This window comes from Artemia sp. Qi Xiang Cuo, chromosome 20 (assembly GCF_049724085.1).
Source record: "Artemia sp. Qi Xiang Cuo chromosome 20, ASM4972408v1, whole genome shotgun sequence".
Lineage (NCBI taxonomy): Eukaryota > Metazoa > Arthropoda > Branchiopoda > Anostraca > Artemiidae > Artemia > Artemia sp. Qi Xiang Cuo.
The window spans coordinates 26,183,903-26,205,419 of NC_142813.1; the positions used below are offsets into that span (position 1 = coordinate 26,183,903).

At 34.4% G+C, this 21,517-nt stretch overlaps 1 protein-coding gene across 1 annotated transcript in view; it reads right to left on the minus strand.

The window, feature by feature from the left end:
• LOC148940046 (endothelin-converting enzyme 1-like) overlaps positions 1-21,517 on the minus strand; it is a 259,409-nt gene that overhangs the window by 188,547 nt on the left and 49,345 nt on the right. The window contains exon 4 of the mRNA XM_089106057.1: positions 18,074-18,229. Coding sequence (XP_088962183.1) covers positions 18,074-18,229 — 156 coding nt within the window. The remainder of the gene's footprint in view (positions 1-18,073; positions 18,230-21,517) is intronic.

Below are 21,517 nucleotides of genomic sequence, written 5' to 3' on the forward strand. Positions count from 1 at the left end.
GGATACACTCAATCATCAGCTTTCGGGTATTAGCATTCAACGGAAGGCTAATAAAAGAAAGGCTTACTCTGCTACTAATATCGTAAGCCATATCTTGTTTACGTGCCAAAACTGTTACCTATGTAAAAATAATGTGTTAATAGACAGTGAAATTGCCAGAAAAATAAAAATGGCATTGTCAAAAAATATCACTATGGAATATAAAGAAGAAACGATGAAAAACAAAGCACCAGCAAATGCTACTGGCATTGATCAAACAGTCAATGAATCAAATAATACCAAAGACGAAAAGCATATTGAGCCTGTTAATAAGACACCAGTAAAAATTGTGTATGATTCAAAATGAAATAATGATTATTCTACTGATTACGAACTAAGAGAAGACAATAACTACAATATCAAGAGAGAACATGGTGAACTATTTTATGGAACAGATTCAAAATGTCCAAAGTTAATCATTGATATTAATAATGTATCATAATATATTTTTGTATTAATATTCTACATAGCATTATTTCATTAAAAAATATTACATTGTTATGTGTTCATTAGTTTTTAGAGTAAGCTAGCATATCAAGCGTTTAGAATGTCCATTAAAACATGAGAGATGTAAGAAAAGGAATTTGCGTACATCTATTGTCAGACACACTATTTCCGTAAAATCTGAGCTATTAATGGTTTTTGACCGTAAACTCTAGTTTTTGTAAGAACATTATGGAAAATACAATTCTCTGGTTCAAATGTGAAACTTAAGTCTATTTTTGGATCGAAAAATAAAACTATTTCCTTAAAATCTGAGCTAATAAGGGTTTTTTGACCGTAAACTCTAGTTTCTTGTAAGAAAATTATGGAAATTACAATTCTCTTGTTCAAATGTGAAACTTAAGTCCAGTTTTGGATACTCATAATGACGAGGACTGATGGTTCTAAGTCAATAATTTTTTTTCATAAAACAAACTATTTTTTTAAACTTCGAAATTATTCAACTTTATTTATTTTTTATCTTTTTCTTTCGTACATATCTTAAAATGACAAAATATCTTTCTTGAATTCACCTCTTGGATACACAATACAGAAATTATAAAAAAAATGTAATTTCCAGACTTCATTTGCATGCAAGAGATACCGAGAGTTCTATGACTCCTCCCCGCAATGAATTCTAAGGGTTTTATGACTCCTCCCCAAAATGAATTCAGATGCTTTTAGGAATCATCCCCTATCCATAACTCCATTCTACCTTGAGCAAAGATATAAAAGTTTACTGATGTATTTCTCTTCTTAACAACTACATTAATACCTTCCAAGATGATAGGACTCTATGATACAGAATTTATCGGTTTGAAAAAATCATCTTGTGTTGTTATATTTGAATGTGCATTTTTATTATTGTCAATGAAACTCGAAGAAATCGACTGTTATCATTGGATAGTGAACTACAACATGTATGAGTATGATAAAAGCTTGTCGAGTACTACATTACATCGTATAAACAGACGGGGATTCTACGATAGAGTGATTACACCACTTAATAATAGTGGTCAGGAACTTAGAAATGTCCAGGAGGAAGTCAATGAAATTTGCAGCTTTTTCGGGGTTGAAGCACTCTATGTAAAGGGTAATGTACCTACAGATAAAGTTCTAATTCAAAAGTGTGACCCTAGGATTCCACTTTTCAATCTAGAAGAATTTAAGTGTCCTAAATTTGAAGGGGTTTATCATCGTCCTCAAGACGAGGTCAGGTTCTTCGCGCACCGGATACCTAAGGACTTACATGATTGTGATAAATGAATTAGACATGGTAAAAACTATTCTATATCATTGGACCATCGTTTCTGGGTGTTTAAGAGTGAACGTGTGTATGACTATTTGTCATAATATAATTTTGTATTAATATTCTAAATAGCATTATTTCATTAAAAATATATTATGCATTACATTGTTATGTGTTCATTATTTTTAGAGTAAGCTAGCATATTAAAAGTTTAGAATGTATATTAAAACATCGGAGATTTGAGAAAGGAATTTGCATACATCTATTGTCAGACACATGAGGTAACATTGACAAAATCTAGGTATCAGAATGAATAAATTCTTTATCAACATCCGTTGTTGGATATGTCATTATGTCATTATGAAAAAATTGTAAGTAGGAAGTAGGTAAATAAGTAAGTAAGTAAGTAACAAACTCTTTCTTGAATTCACCTCTTGGATACACAAAAAAGACATTTCATTCAAGAAAATATGAAAATATTTGTAAGTAAGTAACACACCCTTTCTTGAAGTCACCCCTTGGATACACAATAAAGATACTTTATTCAAGAAATTATGAAAAAATCGCAGGTAAGTAACAAACTCTTTCTTGAATTCCCCATTTGGATGCACAATACAGAAATTTAATTCAAGAAATTATGAAAAAAATGTAAGTAAGTAAGTAACAAACTCTATGCTTTTTCTGCATCAATTGTCGGATATGTCGAATGATATATGCAAAGTCGACATAGGTTTATTTCATTTTTTAAGGTTAATTTAGACGAGGTTACGTGCGCGCACGAAACTTCGTCCAAATTAACCTTAAAAAATTAAATAAAACCATGTCGACTTTGCATATTTTATTCAACATATCCGACAATTAATGCAGAAAAATCAAAGAGTTTGTTATTTACTTACGTACATTTTTTTTCATAGTTTCTTGATTTAAATTTCTGTATTGTGCATCCAAATGGGGAATTCAAGAAAGAGTTTGTTACTTACCTGCGATTTTTTCATAATTTCATGAATATAATATCAATACTGTTTATCCAAGGGGCAACTTCAAGAAAGAGTGTGTTACTAACTTACAAATATTTTCATGTTTTCATTAATGAAATGCCTCCATTGTGTATACAAGAAGTGAATTCAAGAAATAGTTTTTTACTTACTTACTTACTTACCTACCTACCTACTTACAATTTTTTCATAATGACACAATGACATATCCAACAACGGATGTTGATAAAGAATTTATTCATTCTGATACCTAGATTTTGTCAATGTTACCTCATGTGTCTGACAATAGATGTATGCAAATTCCTTTTGTCAAATCTCTGATGTTTTAATATACATTCTAAACTGTTGATATGCTAGCTTACTCTAAAAATAATGAAAACATAACAATGTAATGCATAATATATTTTTAATGAATTAATGCTATGTAGAATATTAATACAAAATTATATTATGACGCATAGTCATACACACGTTCACTCTTAAACATCCAGAAACGATGGTCCCATGATAAAGAATAGTTTTTACCATGTCTAATGCATTTATCACGATCAGGTAAGTCTTTACGTATCCAGTGCACGAAGAACCTGGCCTCGTCTTCAGGACGATGATAAACCCCTTCAAATTTAGGACACTTAATTCTTCTAGATTGAAAAGTGGAATCGTAGGGTCACACTTTTGAATTAAAACTTTATCTGTAGGTACATTACCCTTTACATAGAGTGCTTCAACCCCGACAAAGCTGCAAATTTCATTGACTTCCTCCTGGACATTTCTAAGTTCCTGACCACTATTATTAAGTGGTGTAATCACTCTATCGTAGAATCCCAGTCTGTTTATACGATGTAATGTAGTACTCCACAAGCTTTTACCATACTCATACATGTTGTAGTTCACTATCCAATGATAACAGTCGATTTCTTCGAGTTCCATTGACAATAATAAAAATGCATATTCAAATATACCACCACAAGATGATTTTTTCAAACCGATAAATTCTGTGTTATAGAGTCCTATCATCTTGGAAGCTATTAATGTAGTTGTTAAGAAGAGAAATACATCGGCAAAATTTTATATCTTTTCTCAAGGTCGAATGGAGTTATGGCTAGGGGGATGACTCCTAAAAGCATCTGAATTCATCTTGGGGAGGAGTCATAAAACCCTTAGGATTCATTGCGGGGAGGAGTCATAGAACCCTCGGTATCTCTTGCATGCAAATGAAGTATGGAAATTACATTTTCTTTTTATAATTTCTGTATTGTGTATCCAAGAGGTGAATTCAAGAACTATATTTTGTCATTTTAAGATATTTACAAAAGAAAAAGATAAAAAATAAATAAAGTTGAATAGTTTCGAAGTTTAAAAAAATAGTTTGTTTTATGAAAAAAAATTATTGAATTAGAACCATCCGTCCTCATCATTGTGAGTATCCAAAACTGGACTTAAGTATCACATTTGAACCAAAGAATTGTATTTTCCATAATTTTCTTACAAAAAACTAGAGTTTACGGTCAAAAAACCCTTATTAGCACAGATTTTAAGGAAATAGTTTTATTTTTCGATCCAAAAATAGACTTAAGTTTCACATTTGAACCAGAGAATTGTATTTTCCATAATTTTCTTACAAAAAACTAGAGTTTACGGTCAAAAACCGTTAATAGCTCAGATTTTACGGAAATAGTGTGTCTGACAATAGATGTACGCAAATTCCTTTTCTTACACCTCTGATGTTTTAATGGACATTCTAAACGCTTGATATGCTAGCTTACTCTAAAAATAATGAACACATAACAATGTAATATTTTTTAATGAAATAATGCTATGTAGAATATTAATACAAAAATATATTATGATACATTATCAATATCAATGATTAACTTTGGACATTTTGAATCTGTTCCATAAAATAGTTCACCATATTCTCTCTTGACATTGCAGTTATTGTCTTCTCTTAGTTTGTAATCAGTAGAATGATCATTATTCAATTTTGGATCATACACAATTTTTACTGGTGTCTCATGAACAGGCTCAATATGCTTTTCGTCTTTGGTATTATTTGATTCATTGACTGTTTGATCAATGCCAGTAACGTTTGCTGGTGCTTTGTTTTTCATCGTTTCTTCTTTATATTCCATAGTGATATTTTTCACAATGCTATCTTTATTTTTCTGACAATTTCACTGTCGATCAAAAAACTATTTTTACACATGTAACAGTTTCGACACGTAAACACGATACGGTTTATGATGTTAGTAGCAGAGTATGCCTTTCTTTTATTAGGCTTCCGCTGAATGATAGTACTAGAGAGCTGATGATTGGGTGTATCCGTAGGTAATGTGTTACCTGCAGCAGTAGCAAGGAGTTGTCCTCTATCATCAAGTTTTGATGTTGCTCCTTACTTTCAGTTGAAAAAACTTTTTTTTATAATTTAATTTCTGATCGCAGGGGGCTGGGCACGGTTGAAGTTGTTTTCACGTAAAAATACCCTCGACCTCTTCCATGGAAAATTCCCCCCTCAAGACAATACCCTTCCTGTTGACTTTTGGAAGGTTTTTCTTCATTTTTCGATAATCAGGCAATTTTCTCAAACTCATAGCTTTTGACTGACAACACTAAAGTTAATGAATCCTAAATCTTTTGGAAACGGCCTCTATTTTCTGTCCGTTTTTAAGTTTTGATGCTGCTCCTTACTTTCAGTTGAAGAAACTTTTTTTATAATTTAATTTCTGATCGCGGGGGCTGGGCACGGTTGAAGTTGTTTTCACGTAAAAATACCCTCCACCTCTTCCATGGAAAATTCCCCCCTCAAGACAATTCCATTCCTGTCGACTTTTGGAAGTTGTTTCTTCATTTTTCGATAATCAGGCAATTTCCTCAAATTCATAGCTTTTGACTGGCAACACTAACGTGAATGAATCCTAAATCTTTTTGGAAACAGCCTATATTTTCTGTCCGTTTTTAAGTTTTGATGTTGCTCCTGACTTTCAGTTGAAGAAAATTTTTTTTTTATTTAATTTCTTATAGCAGGGGGCTGGGCACAGTTGTAGTTATTTTAACGTAAAAATAACAACCAGCTCGTCCATGGACAATTCCCCCCTCAAGACAATCCCATTCCCGTCGACTTTTGGAAGGTGTTTCTTCATTTTTCGATAATCAGGCAATTTTCTCAAACTCATAGCTTTTGACTGGCAACACTAAAGTTAATGAATTCTAAATCTTTTGGAAACAGCCTTTATTTTCTGTCCGTTTTTAAGTTTTGATGTTGCTCCTTACCTTCAGTTGAAGAAACTTTTTTTTATAATTTAATTTCTGATCGCTGGGGGCTGGGCACGGTTGAAGTTGTTTTCACGGAAAAATACCTTCCACCTCTTCTATGGAAAATTCCCCCCTCAAGACCATCCCATTCCCGTCGACTTTTGGAAGGTGTTTCTTCATTTTTCGATAATCAGGCAATTTTCTCAAACTCATAGCTTTTGACTGGCAACAGTAAAGTTAATGAATCCTAAATCTTTTGGAAACAGCCTCTATTTTCTGTCCGTTTTTAAGTTTTGATGCTGCTCCCTACTTTCAGTTGAAGAAACTTTTTTTTATAAATTAATTTCTGATCGCGTGGGGCTGGGCATGGTTGAAGTTGTTTTCACGTAAAAATACCCTCCACCTCTTCTATGGAAAATTCCCCCCCCCCCCTCAAGACAATCCCATTCCTGTCGACTTTTGGAAGGTGTTTCTTCATTTTTCGATAATCAGGCAATTTTCTCAAACTCATAGCTTTTGACTGGCAACACTAAAGTTAACGAATCCTAAAATTTTTGGAAACAGCTTCTATTTTATGTCCGTTTTTAAGTTTTGACGTTGCTCCTTACTTTCAGTTGAAGAAACTTTTTTTATAATTTAATTTTTGATCGCGGGGGGCCTGGCACGGTTGAAGTTGTTTTCACGTAAAAATACCCTCCACCTCTTCTATGGAAAATTCCCCCCTCAAGACAATCCCATTCCTGTCGACTTTTGGAAGGTTTTTCTTCGTTTTTCAATAATCCGAAAATTTGTTCAAACTCATTTCTTTTGACTGGCAACAATAAAGTTAATGAATCCTAAATAATTTGGAAACAACCTTTATTTTCTGCCTTTTTTTCAGTTTTTATGTTGATCCTTACTTTCAGTTGAAGAAACTTTTTTTTATAATTTAATTTCTTATCGCAGGGGGCGGGGCACGGTTGAAGTTTTTTTCACGTAAAAATACCCTCCACCTCTTCCATGGAAAATTCCCCCTTCAAGACAATCTCATTCCTGTCGACTTTTGGAAGGTATTTCTTCATTTTTGGATAATCAGGCAATTTTCTCAAACTCATAGCTTTTGACTGGCAACACTAAAGTCAATGAATCCTAAATCTTTTGGAAACAGCCTCTATTTTCTGTCCGTTTTTAAGTTTTGACGTTGCTCCTTACTTTCAGTTGAAGAAACTTTTCTTATAATTTAATTTCTGATCGCGGGGGGCTGGGCACGGTTGAAGTTGTTTTCACGTAAAAATACCATCCACCTCTTCCATGGAAAATCCCCCCTCAAGACAATCCCATTCCTGTCGACTTTTGGAAGGTGTTTCTTCATTTTTCGATAATCAGGCAATTTTGTCAAACTCATAGCTTTTGACTGGCAACACTAAAGTTAATGAATACTAAATCTTTTGGAAACAGCCTCTATTTTCTGTCCGTTTTTAAGTTTTGATGTTGCTCCTTACTTTCAGTTGAAGAAACTTTTTTTTATAATTTAATTTCTGATCGCGGTGGGCTGGGTACGGTTGAAGTTGTTTTCACGTAAAAATACCCTCCACTTCTTCCATGGAAAATTCCCCCCTCAAGACAACCCCATTCCTGTCTACTTTTGGAAGGTGTGTCTTCATTTTTCTATAATCAGGCAATTTTCTCAAACTCATAGCTTTTGACTGGCAACACTAAAGTTAATGAATCCTAAATCTTTTGGAAACAGCCTCTATTTTCTGTCCATTTTTAAGTTTTGATGTTGCTCCTTACTTTCAGTTGAAGAAACTTTTTTATAATTTAATTTCTTATCGCGGGGAGCTGGGCACGGATGAAGTTGTTTTCAATTAAAAATACCATCCACTTCTTCCGTGGAAAATTCCCCCCTCAAGACAACCTCGGTCCTTTCGACTTTTATAAGGTTTTTCTTCATTTTTTGATAATACGACAATTTTTTCAAACTCATAGCTTTTGACTGGCAACAATAAAGTTAATGAATCCTAAATCTTTTGGAAACACCCCCTATTTTCAGTCCGTTTTTAAGTTTTGATGTTGCTCCTTACTTTCAGTTGAAGAAACTTTTTTTATAATTTAATTTCTGATCACGGGGGGCTGGGCACGGTTGAAGTTGTTTTCACGTAAAAATACCCTCCACCTCTTCCATGGAAAATTCACCCCTCAAGAAAATCCCATTCCTGTCGACTTTTGGAAGGTGTTTCTTCATTTTTCGATAATCAGGCGATTTTCTCAAACTCATAGCTTTTGACTGGCAACACTAAAGTTAATGAATCCTAAATCTTTTTGGAAACAGCTTCTATTAAAAACTTTACCAAGATGTCTCGAGTTACGCATTAATCTCTAAGATAACACAAGGTTGCGATGCCCGTTTTTCCAAAAGGGAGCATTTTTCTAATTACAAAGACAGATGCCTTTTAGTTACATCGGAAAAGATTTTTGAAAGAAATAACTATTTCTATCGTTTTTTTAAATGGGCACCAAGTAAACTAAAACCACACGGAATCAGGCAACAGAATCTCTCAAACCCCATAAAAATGACTCAAACCCCCGTGCAACTGAACCCCATTTAACTGAACCCTCGTGCAACTCAACCCCCCGTGCAACTCAACCACATTTAACTAAACCCCGTGTAACTGAACCCGCATGTAACTGACCCCCCCGTGCAACTGAATCCCTCGTGCAACTCAACCCCCGTGCAACTCAACCTCATTTAACTAAACCCCCGTGCAACTGAACTCCCCATGTAACTGAACCCTTGTATAACCGAAACCCCGTACAACTGAACCCTCGTACTACTGAACCCTCGTGCTACTGAACCCTCGTGCAACTCGACCCCATTTAACTAAACCCCCGTGTAACTACACCCCCTTTAACTGAACCCTCGTGCAACTCAACCCGGCTTGCAACTCAACTCCCGTGGAACTCAACCCCAGCCTGAGCGTGCACATATTTCCTTTTGGTGAATTGTCTTTCCCTTTAAGCACTCTCTGAAAGTTCCAACTTAATACACAAATTCCTTTTATTCAAATCCCAACCACAAATCAAGTTATCGTATATTGAACAACCTCTGATTGGCTCCTAAAAAATGTCTACGTCAAACGATACAACCATGTGCAATTCTTATCAATAACAAAAACCTTGGCAGCTTTTCAAAATGTTCACGTGTAAATACAGTGTCAAAGGCATGGGTTTTTCTTGCGCAATTTATGTACCCTTCATATTGCATACACTATTATCTTGCCCCATTTCTTGTATCCTTTCATGTATCCCTGAAACTGCATACAAGGTAACTACTAATACCTTGATATCCCAGACAAAGGAGAAAAGAACTTTGTCAATGCGGCAAAAATTCAAAAAGTCTTATTTTGACAAAGCTTCATTGGCAGAATTACAAGAATTTTTAGGCGTTAGGAGACGCAAGATCCCACCGGCCCCACAAGAAATGATTACCCCATGGGAAAAGTCACAATAACTGAAAGCAATTGCTACAGTTGCTGTTATTCTGAATAATTAGAAGTTTAAATAATAGCTATTAGGATGATGACTTTGCTACAGAAACTCGATTATTTAATGAAATTTTTAAAAGCATGCACATAACAGCTTTGGTTAGTAGCCAAGACACTAGCTCTGCTAAAGACATTGGACCGTGTAAGTAAGTCAAATGATCGCCCAAAATATGCAATATCAAATTTCCAAGTTTCAGGACTTTGTTCTGGTAAGCTTATTATCCATAGGGGTATTTTCTAAGAAGCAGCAAATCAGGGTTCGTGCTTTGCATTCAGCTACAAAAAGTGAAATGTCTCGGGATCCACATGAAACTTACACTGAAATTAGAAAATTTGCTTCCGAGTGACAATAACTAAATATGCATACAAGGATTAGTCTTTTTTCTGTAATTTTACAAATACACTCATTTCCAAAAAACGAGCGTTTGCTCGCGTTGAATCAGTTTTGATCTATCAAGCTGGGAAGAAGATATCACTCTAGTGTAGTTATAGCCGTATGTGATCATCTGGGTTTTTAAAGGAAAGCAAAGAAAAGAACAAAATAGCATTGTAAAGACAGACTGGTGAGAAATTGAATCTTTTCCAATTAAATTACAGAAAAAGGGAGGCCAGGCAGCGTTGAAAAAAAGAAAACTTAACAACAACGAAAATAGCCGAAAATACTGACTATCACAAGCTCAAGTGGAGAAGCAAGCAAACGCAGTTGAAGACAAAATGTTGACGAATGGATTTGTCCTTAGAATGGGCAGTTATTGCTATTGTCTCTAATATGTATTTTGACTTTACTGTATTTGGATCTTTTACTCCCCCAACTACTACTCAGTTGAATAAAATCACAATTGAAGTTTTGCTATTTTACTTTAATCGTCTTGTGTGTTTCTCCACCATTAGGTGTAACGCCCCCAGTGAAGAAACTTCACTACTTCTTCAGTCGTTTCAATGCATACCTTCAAAAAATCTGTAGGCATAAGGACAGAAGCTATAAACCCTATTAGTTCGTTTTTTTTTAAGTTTTTTTTCTAAAATCTGAAAACCCTAAGAAATAGCAGCTCCGGTTTTAACCTGAGATTCCGGCATCAACACCTCAAATTATTTATCTAACAGAACAATCAAGGACACAGAAACTCCAGAATGCCATTTAATTGAATGATGACTGATGTAATACATCCCAAGCAAATAAAGTATCATACATAATCTTTCTTTTCTGGTTCTTCCAAGCATAAATGCTTATTGAATTAGCAGTTGTCCAGAAATTTATCCATACGGACGATTTCTAATTAGAGAATTAGTTTCCGTAATCCATGCAAGGGAGTAACCCCATGTGAATACAAAGAACATAAATTCGAAGCTATAAATGAGCATTAAACGATGTACTACAAATTTATGACGGAATTAACCAAAATAAATCTATTTTGCCAATTGATTAAACGATACAGATTTAGACGAGAAAAAACTCTAATCAAAGCAAACATTTACACGAGGCTCTAACCTAATCAAATCAAATGATATATATAACGAGCAATAATATTTTCCTTTCAAACTATAATACTTGATTGTACTATAATACTTGATTGACGAGATGAAAAAAAAAAAAAATGGCCATGAGCTAACTTCTAAATAGCGCTCTACTTAGAGCGTAATACAAACCTTCCCTATAAAAATCATTAATCCTCATTCTAAAATAAAAATGTTGGAAGTCTGTTGCCAGAAAGAGGTATGTACCATTCGGGTACTTATTTGAAATGGTCATGCGTTATATTCTAAAAATCAGCACATTTTAAAAAGAAATCTTTCGTTTTTAAAAGGGGTTACATGCGCGTCTTTGCTCGGAAAAGGGTACTTTCAATGCAGCTTTGCTTTTATGTCTTTTTTTATCAAACAGTTCGTGGTAACGAACTGTAAGTAAGTAGCGACCCGGCTCAATGGTAACCGAAACTATAAAAAACGGAATTTTGATACCAATAGATACATCAAAAGAATTAAATTTTAATTCTGATTTCAAATATATAAGTTTCATCAAGTTTAATCATACCTATAAAAAGTTACGCGCCTGAAAAAATTTGGCGGATTTTCAAGAAAAGGGGGAAAGACCCCCTAAAAGCTATAGAAACTTAATAAAAATCACACCATCATATTCAGTGTATCATAGAACCCTACTGTAGAGGTTTCAAGCTCCTATCTACAAAAATGTGGAATTTTGTATTTTTTGCCAGAAGAAAGATCAGGGGTGGGTGTTTATTTGTTTGTTTGTTTTTTTTCTTTTTCCCAGGAGTAATTGTACAGACTCCATGGCCCAAGAACATTATAGGAGGGCTCATTGAAGCAAAAATTAAAAGCTATATTGTCTATTTTTAGTGACCAAAAAAATGGAGGACAGCTAGGCCCCCTCCCACGCTCATTTTTTTTTCCCAAAGTCACCCGATCATAATTTTGAAATAACCATTTTGTTTAACATAGTCGAAAACCTAATACATATATTTTTGACGATGACTTTATCCCCCACAGTCCCCGGGGGAAGGGCTGCAAGTTATGAACTATGACCATTGCTTACATATAGTATTGGTTATTGGGAAGTATACAGACATTTTCAGGAAGAATTTTTTTCTGGTAGGGGGGGGGCTGAAAGAGGTGGTTACTCGGGAGAATCTTTCCGTGGAGGATGTTTCTTTGGGGTAAGGGACGTTTCTATGAAGGGGGCGCCGGATTTCCAAGCATTATTTTAAATACGGTCAGAAATTAAATTTAAAAAAACAAGTTTTTTCAACTGAAAGTAAAAAGCAACATTAGAACTTAAAATGAACAGAAATTATTACGTATATGAGGGGGTTCTCCCCCAGGTCAATACCTCGCTCTTTACGCTATAGTTTTTTTTTAGTTCTTTCAAAAGAGCTATCTATTCTAATTCACGGCCTTTGTGATTAGGGGGTCATTTTTAAAGAATTGGAACAAAATTTGAACTTTAGCTTAAAGAGCAAGGTATTGACTAGGGGGCAAACCCCGTAATATACGGATTAAAACATATGAATATAGAAGTTCGTTACGTAAGTTAATTCGTAAGTTACGTATATTTATTACTAATTAAAATGTTTGTAAATACAATTACACAAGTTTCGAGAAAGCCATTTAACCAAATAAAAGTAAAATTAATATGCAAATTTCGTTTTAATTATTCATGCACGGTGAGCCAAAATCAAAACCTGCATTAACTATAAGACGTTCGCAAATGAAAAAAAAAAAAAACAAGTTTTTTTAAACTGAAAGTAAGGAACGACGTTAAAACTTAAAACAAACAGAAATTATTCCGTATATGAAAGGGACTGTCCCCTCCTCAACGCCTCGCTCTTTGCGCTAAAGTCTGACTTTCTAACAACTCAATTTTTTTAAAACAATAAAATTTTGTTTTAATTGCAAATTTTTTTAATTAACTTTAACGAAATTCACACCATCAGATTCAGCTTATCAACAAACATTATTAAAGAAGCTTCAAACTCCTATCTGCAAAAATGTAGAATTTTGCATTTTTAATTAACTTTAGAGAAAATTACACCATCAAATTCAGCTTATCAGACAATCCTATAAAAAAGGTTTCACGCTCCTATTTGCAAAAAGGTGGAAATTTGCATTTTTTGCTGGAAGAAAGATCACGATGCGTGTTTATGACCTTTCGATGCGTGTTTGTGATCGTTTCGACCCAGTGGTCATAGAATATTGTGAGAGGGCTCATTCAACCGGAAATTAAAAGTTCTAGTGCCCTTTTTAAGTGACCAAAAAACTGGAGGGCAGCTAGACCCTCTTCATTTTTTTTTTTAACAAAGTCACTTGATGGAAATTTTGAGATAGCCTTTTGGTTCAGCCTACTCGAAAAATGTAAAAACTATGTCTCTAAGGATGACTTAACCCCCCACAGTCCCAAGTGGAAGGGCTGCAAGTTTCGAACTTTGCCCATTGTTTACATATAGTATAGGTTATTGCAAAGTATACAGATATTTCCCGGGGGGATTTTGTCTGGTAGGGGTGGGGGGGAGTTGTTTGACGTGCGAGGATCTTTCCATAGAGGAATTTTTCATGGGGAAGGGAATTTTTCATCAAGGGGGTACTGGACTTCCCAGCATTATTTAAAAAACGATCAGAAATTAAATTAAAAAAAAAATGTTTCTTCAACTGAAAGTAAGGAAGAACATGAAAAGCTTTACTAACAGAAATTATTACATATATTAGGGGGTTCGCCCTGTCGTCAATACCTCGCTCTTTACACTAAAGTTTTTCTTGGTACTTGGTACTTGGTGATTCAGGGGTTTGTGAATCAAATTTTTTTTTTAACTTTTAACGTGAAGAGCGTGGTATTGACTAAGGGGAGAACCCCCTCATATACGTAATAAAAAAAACAATAAAAAAAACAAGCGATACGGCTCAATAGTAATTGAAACTTTTAAAAACGGAATTTAATGTCAATAAATATATCAAAAGAATGTGTTTATAATGCTGATTCTAAATATATAAATTTTATTAAGTTTAGTGTTACTCATCAAAGGCTACGAGCCTGAGAAAATTTACCCGATTTATTAAAGAGGGGGGAAACATCCCCAACAAGTGAAAGAATTTTAATGAAAATCACACCGTCAGATTCAGCGTATCAGAAAACCCTATTACATAGGTTTCAAGCTCATATCTGCAAAAATCTGAAATTTTGTATTTTTTGCCAGAAGAAAAATATACGAATATAGAAGTTAGTTACGTAAGTTAATTCGTAAATTACGTCATAACCAAATTTAGAGACATCCATTTAGGAAAAGAAAAGTAAAAATTTTTATGCAAATTTTGTTAACTTATTCAATGACGGTGAGCCAAAATAAAAGCTGCATTAACTAAAAAACAATCAGAAATTAAATAGAAAAAAACAAGTTTTTTAAACTGAAAGTAAGGAGCGACATTAAAACTTAAAACGAACAGAAATTATTCCTCATATGAAAGGGAATGTCCCCTCCTCAACTCCTCGCTCTTTACGCTAAATTTTTTTTTTTTTTAAAAAAATATAGTTGTGAGAAAGTAAAACTTTAGCGTAAATAGCGAGGCGCTGAGGAGGGGACAGCCCCTTTCATATACGGAATAATTTCTGTTCGTTTTAAGTTTTAATGTCGCTCCTTACTTTCAGTTTAAAAAACTTTGTTTTTTTTATTTAATCTTATACAAGCATCCGATCAAATTGGCCTCGAATTCATGGTACTATAGTCAGAGGAAGTGTTCTTGTACTGCCCAAGTAAAGAGCCATTTGCCCTTAATGTGTTTTTTTTCCTCGGCCACTTCGCATGCAGGGATTGGTTGTATAGCATTTAGAGGGAGCTAATTTATTTAGAAATTGAAATTCCTAGTGCCACTTTTAAGAGTAAAAAGAAATTGGAAGGCAACCATCCTCTCTCCCATGTTCTTTTTTGTAAGCCAGCCACCTGGTACCCCCTCCTTTTCCCCCAAAAAACAACAATATTTGACCAAAATTTTGTGATAGGCATATTTTTTCAAAATAGTCAAAAAGTCCAACAAATATGCCACCAGCAACGATACATATCATGTATCAATAATGGTTTGGAAACTTTCAGGAGGTGTCAAGTGGACTTCAAATTTCGACTTGGGGAGAGGGCAGAAGTCAATCTAAACAAAAACAAAAGAAGAGAAAGGCGAGAATGGGGTTTAATAAGGTCAAAGAAAATACTGGATGAAAAAATACGGATACTTCGAAAAGACAAATGTCTCTCTTCTTCAGCGGTATTAGAAAAAGTTAAGAAAATGTGAACAAAACAAGCCGGACAAAACAAAACAAAAAAAAACGGAAAGAAAACCTAGAAACCAAACAATAGGGAGCACCATCAACAACAACAAACAGGTAGAATAAAAAAAAAACATAATTATAATTTGAAAAGCCGAAAGTCCTAATTCCAAAACTGAGCCACTCACCCCACTTAGTGCCACTTTGTCACTTTGAGGGATTGTTTGGGTAGGTCGAAGGGATTCAATTATTATGTTTAGGGAAAAAGATAAAAGTAACAAAAGATTTTTTCCCCCTATGAACAAAAGCTGATTCATTTAGGACCGTTTCCCTTGGAGCTCTGGGGTCTATGTCGATCTAAAACGCATATTTATTAGAACGTTCAGAATTTCTGAAAAAAGTGAACATGTGAAAATTTTTAACCAATACCTTGGGGGTTACGGAGGACTGATTAGCAGAAAGAGGTATTGGAAGGAGGTCGGTTGCCTCCCCCCAATCAAGTTTGATTTTAAAAAGGGAACTAGATTTTTTTTTCATTTCGAATGTTTCTTCAAAAGTTTCTATTAGTAGAAAACCAGACCTGTTTTGTCTTGGTTGTCCGATCAGCTAATAGCTCTTCGGGATCGTTCGCTAGACCAACATTTTCCTAAAAGTTTTCCAACGAAGTCGTTTGGAAAAGACACGCGTACCTGAGTAAATCAAAAAGAAATTATTTGCACCCGAGTCTTCCAATTATCTCCAGTGTCTCAGAAGTAGTTCAGAGGATCTAGCTGAAACTTTCAGGGAATGTTGAAGAGGAGGGGTATAGTTTGAACGTTGAAAGCTGAATTGGGGCAGAAGGTAGAGCTAAATCGAAATACGCAATGTGCAATATTGCTATCGAAATATCACACCAGTAATATTTGGTTTGTGGTTAGGGGGATGGAGTTGAAACTTTAAGATAGTCAAGAAGTAACATATGGGTCGGGACCCCAAATTTTGTGCTGGGGGGTGTAAATATGCTTTGTATCTCTTTAGCCTACAAACTCTTTGCAATATAAGCTGATACGGAGCTTGGAATATATTCACGGTCAAGTAGGACGATAAATCAAAACACGATATGTGCTGCCAGGCTATTAAAAAATTGTATCTACAATATCTTGTAAAGGGCTTTGAAGACTAAGTTGAAATTTGAGAGTGTTTCTTTAAGGAGGGGGTCATCTGGACCTCAAATTATAACTTAACAAGCGGTAAGAGAAGAGCTAAACATATTTCCCCCCAAATGTACCTAAAAGTTTTGGCACTTCAAGTCGCTGTGGGAATAGAACTTATCAAGAATCCGAACAAAATCTTTGCAGCGCTTGCTCCCCCCACCTCTTGAGAAAATTCCAAATGTCATCCATGGTAGGGCTACTCTGATAAATTAATCATAATATCCCCAAAAACAAAGGAGGCCTTAGGAAAACATAGTTTTAATTACTTAACCATGAAACCATGAATAGCACTCAAGATTGATGTTCTAGGGACAGAGCGTGAATTGGTGATATTTCACTTTGAATTGCCTGAAGCTTAAATTTCTCCAAAGACAAGAAAAGTGGCTATCCTAAATGCTGACACGGAAAATGTTTCTGAGACAGTAGTTGTTTTTTTATTGCAGTCCTAGAGAATCCTCATGTGCTCTTTTTCTTCAATTGAGACAAACTAGTGTCGTTTACAGCAAAGCCTTTACGTTGCTTGGTTGGGAAAAACAGTAAGTAAGTTGCCCAATGGAAAAATGAGTTTTATAATTAAAGAAAACGGTATTTTCAATCTCTGAAAACCAAATATGAAGTTCTTTATCAAAGCACTAAGTGAAAACAGCGCTTGACTTCTAAATAGCAAGGAAGATTGTTAAGTCCCATGTTATGATTTCGATACTTACAAAGGTAAATTAGATCGGAAGTGCAACAGAGATTGTGTCAGTTCTGTAAAAGTTACGTTTTAGGGAATGTTTGTCTCAGCCAAAATACAAAAACACGGAATATAATATTATGAGTTATTTTGCAAAAACCAATTGTTGATTCGACTCAATAACGAGTCTTCTTTCAAAGCAAATTAGAAATGAGGCATCTAGTCGTTTTGAAGATGTTTTAAAGTCGTACACCTCGGTTGCCAGCACCATATAATGCATCTGACATAGGTCGTATCAGTAGGAGGGTAGGGGTGTTTGAAAACCTCCCTCGAAATATTTGTCCCACTCATAAAAACGAACAGCCCCCCCCATGAAAAAAATCACGGATATGACCTTGCATCTGACTTAAAACTACAACAAAATTCGTACAATTTCATGTTGGACAGCCTGTATAATAATTAGATGAATTAAGACACACTAAAATCAAAAACCTGACCTCAATTGATGCATAACTTTAACTATATAAATGACATTTAGCCCTCTTAGAAGGTTGTAGAGGGGGGATAGCCCCACTTTTATTTGTGGTAACTCTTATTTGTCTTATTTATTTATTATTATAAACTCTTATTTATATCTATATGCATAACTCTTAACTATACTGAATTATGGTTATAAATCATCTGCAAATTAAAGGCCTATGCTTTGTAATACTAGTTACATGTTTTATGATTTAATATCTTTTGGCACTTGTCTTAAATATTGAAATCATGGAATATAAACCTTGAAATAGTAAAATACACTTATCCCAGATATTGTAGACAAAATAAGAGAATATTGTTGTCAGTTTTCATGATTTGAATGTTAAACTTTTCCTGCAATAGTAACAGAAGTGTTTCTCACCCATTTGATCGATTATCCTCAAGAGTTTTTGCTCAGGTACCACCAGGTGCTCTAAAGCAGTACACGAATCATAAAAATATTTAACTTTCCATGCCACACTATCTACACGTGTTGGATGAGGATTTGTTGCAATTATCCGTCTTATTCGGTCTTTAGCTGAAACAAATATTATTTACATTAGTAACACAAAGCAGACGCCAATATATGATCAAAACACTACTTTACACTACTACTGCTACTAAAAATCTTCACATCATAATACCGACTGAGGCCAAAACAAGCAAACCTGTCAGTTTCAAGGCTATATTTATTTTAAGGGTTGCCTCTCTTTGAGACGGAAGGCCTTATGACTGGCTGGCTGGAACTCCAGTCCCCAGAGTTTCCAGGTGCTGCTCGAAAAGTACAGTTAGTTAAACAACATTCTTACTCAGAATTAGATTTATGACACAGCATTTGCTGATCAGTATGGAGGATGTAATACCAAATTTTTCTAAAAATTGAAAAAAAGATACCCCAAAAAATTCGAAGGAAAAGTAAAACACCATATTAAAACTTAAAACGGACAAACATATAGATTAATTTTAATAGTTCAACCTTAAAATGACTAGAAGTTACTCCAAATAATAAATAAAACCCAGAAAAGAGTCGAAATTAAATGAAAAATTGTATCAAACACAATGATAATGGATGCTGCTATTGATGAATAGATGGATCTTAAAACGAAAAAGAACTAAAACGAATAATCAAGTGAAAATTAAAAATGGACAGAAGTTACCACTATTAAGAGTTGGTCTACCGTCCTCCTAAACTTTCGGAAGGTCAGAGCGGGAAGTGTGCAAACTGAAAAATATTTGTATTTCGATCAGTGTTTTTATTTTTTTTTTCATAACGTAGAAAACACAACCACAAATTAATTTCACAAGGCTCATCAAGGTTCACAAATAAGAGTTACCACAAATAAAAGTGGGGCTATCCCCCCTCTGCAACCTTCTAAGAGGGCTAAGTGTCATTTGTGAACACAATTAGATATGTTTTTTGAACAGTCTTGTTTTTAATTGTCAAAACACCGACAACCAAAAAAAGTCATGGCAATAATCAAGAACAGCCTACTAGAAAGAAAAACCCATTTTTTAGGACCATTGCAGTTGTGACTTTCAATTTTATGTCATAATTTTAAAAGACCAGTTTTTTGTCAAAACTTTCCCTTTCGATTCCATTTCATTCAAACGTATAGAAAATTGAGACAGCTATTACTATTGCTATCACTGGACCCTCAAGCCACCATAGGCGAACATAACTATCCACGCCATTCCTTTACCCTATTCTGCTCAAATCTTCACTCATTACCCCTTCCATTAAGTTCGAGTTTCCTTTAAATATTTTTTCTACGACATCTCTTCTCCTCCCTTTTCAGGAATAACTTGATTTTCCTTTGGCCACAAATCGAGGGCCAAGAAGCACAATCTTTGGTAATCTGTCATATTTCATCCGTGAAAAGTGGCCTAGCCATGTTAAATTTTCTTTCATTATATCTCTAGAAAATGGGATCAAATGATGTTTTTCAGCCGATTTATTGTTTGATATACGGTCAGTAAAACAAGCGCAAAAAAACTCTACTTAGTCAATTCCCCTGGAAGACTTTGACAAATCTCCCCCAGACTTTCGAAGTGACTACGGTTGAAAGCCATGTTGAGTCATGATATGGCTTCCGATATTTTAATCTCAGGTCATTACCTTAGCTTCTTATTCTTCCAAACTTTTTTTGAAGTGTTTAAACACACCCCTCACCTACCCCAATGTTTAAATCTTCACTACACCCACTATTTTTTTTTACTAACAATAACAACCAGGTAAGTGAAGCTGTCACTTGATCAATTGCTCGTTGCACAAGATCGTCACTTCCCTCAGTTATTCCTAGTCTGAGCAAAGTCTTCTTAGCCTTAACTAAACCTAACTCATGCATCTTGAACTCTCAAAACTTTGTAAAATTCATTCCTTTCGCTAGTTCTTTTAACTAGACACACAGTATTAGGGAGTACCAAATTGGGACTGAACAATGTCTGAAACCTTTATTTTCGATTGGCTTGAAAAGTAAAATGAATGTTAACAGGGATGAAGGGCCCTCACCAATTCAAAAAACGCTGCTTCAACAATCTAAACAGATTGCTTTCAACATTACAAATGTTTGTTTTCAAATTTATATTTAGGCACCGATTTTCTCTAGTGAAACATAATGATAAGGAAACAAGGGGACAAAAAAAAGTGTCCTTTTAAAATAGTAAAATCAAATTGAAAATCACAAATGAATTTATTTTAAAAAATAATTTTTCATTGTATAACCATCTCGAGTAATATTGCTTTTGTGGTGTTTTGATAAACAGTTCTTTTTTTCAAAAACAGGTATAATTTTCAGTAAAGTACAAATAACCCACTAAACCTTAAAAAGTTTTTTTTTAGGGGGGGGGGGGGCATTTCCCACTCTTATTTGGGGTAATTTCAATTCGTTTTAAGTCTGAGTTTCACTTATTAAATGAATTCATTTCAGCTGTTTCTACGTTAAAACATCGTTCTTTATTTTTTTATTCAAAAAGCTTCTTTTATCTGAAAACGGTTTTCTTAAGTTATTTTAGGAATAGGTTTGCCCGTCTTCTAACAAGTAATTGCCTTATAGTTTCTTTTTTTTATGAAAAAAAATTGCCTTAGAATTCGACTATGGTGTAAATTCAGGTTGCTTAAACAATTTGTAAACTATTTTTTTGTCTAGTTAAATAAAAAAAACAAGTTTTTTCAACTTAAAGTAAGGAGACACATTATAATTAAAAATGAACAGAAATTACTACGCATATGAAGGGGGTTGCCTCCTCCTCACCACATCGCTTATCAACCTTTGAAAAAAGTTTCCTAGTGTTCCAATTAAACGACCCTTGTGTTTCAGGAGTTGTTCTTAAAGAATTGGGACATGATTCAAACTTTAGCGTAAAGACCGAGGTGTTGAGGAGGAGGCAGTCCCTTCATATGCTTAATAATTTATGTTTGTTTTAAGTTTTAGTGCGTCTCTTTATTTTGTGTCGAAAAAACTTGTTTTTTTTATTTTTTTTATTAATTTGTTTTTATTTTCTGATCTTTTTTAAATAATCCCAGGAAATATGGCCCCACCTGCACGGAGAAATACACTTCCGACGGATATTTCCTCTGGACAATTCAATCCCGGTGAAAATTTACCCAGGAAATTACCCTTAACAACTCCACGCGTAAAATTGAGAACGGAAAGAGAAAGTAAGAAATATAAAAAGAATTTTGTATAGGGATTCTGGGAAATTCCCCCAGTGGATAATTTCCTCTGACAAGTTCAACTGTAGTAAAGTGAATTTAAGGTTGTTGTAAAGTAAAGTTGTGGTTGTCACCCAGCTGTCACTAGCTGGTATAACGTAGGTTTTGGTTGGG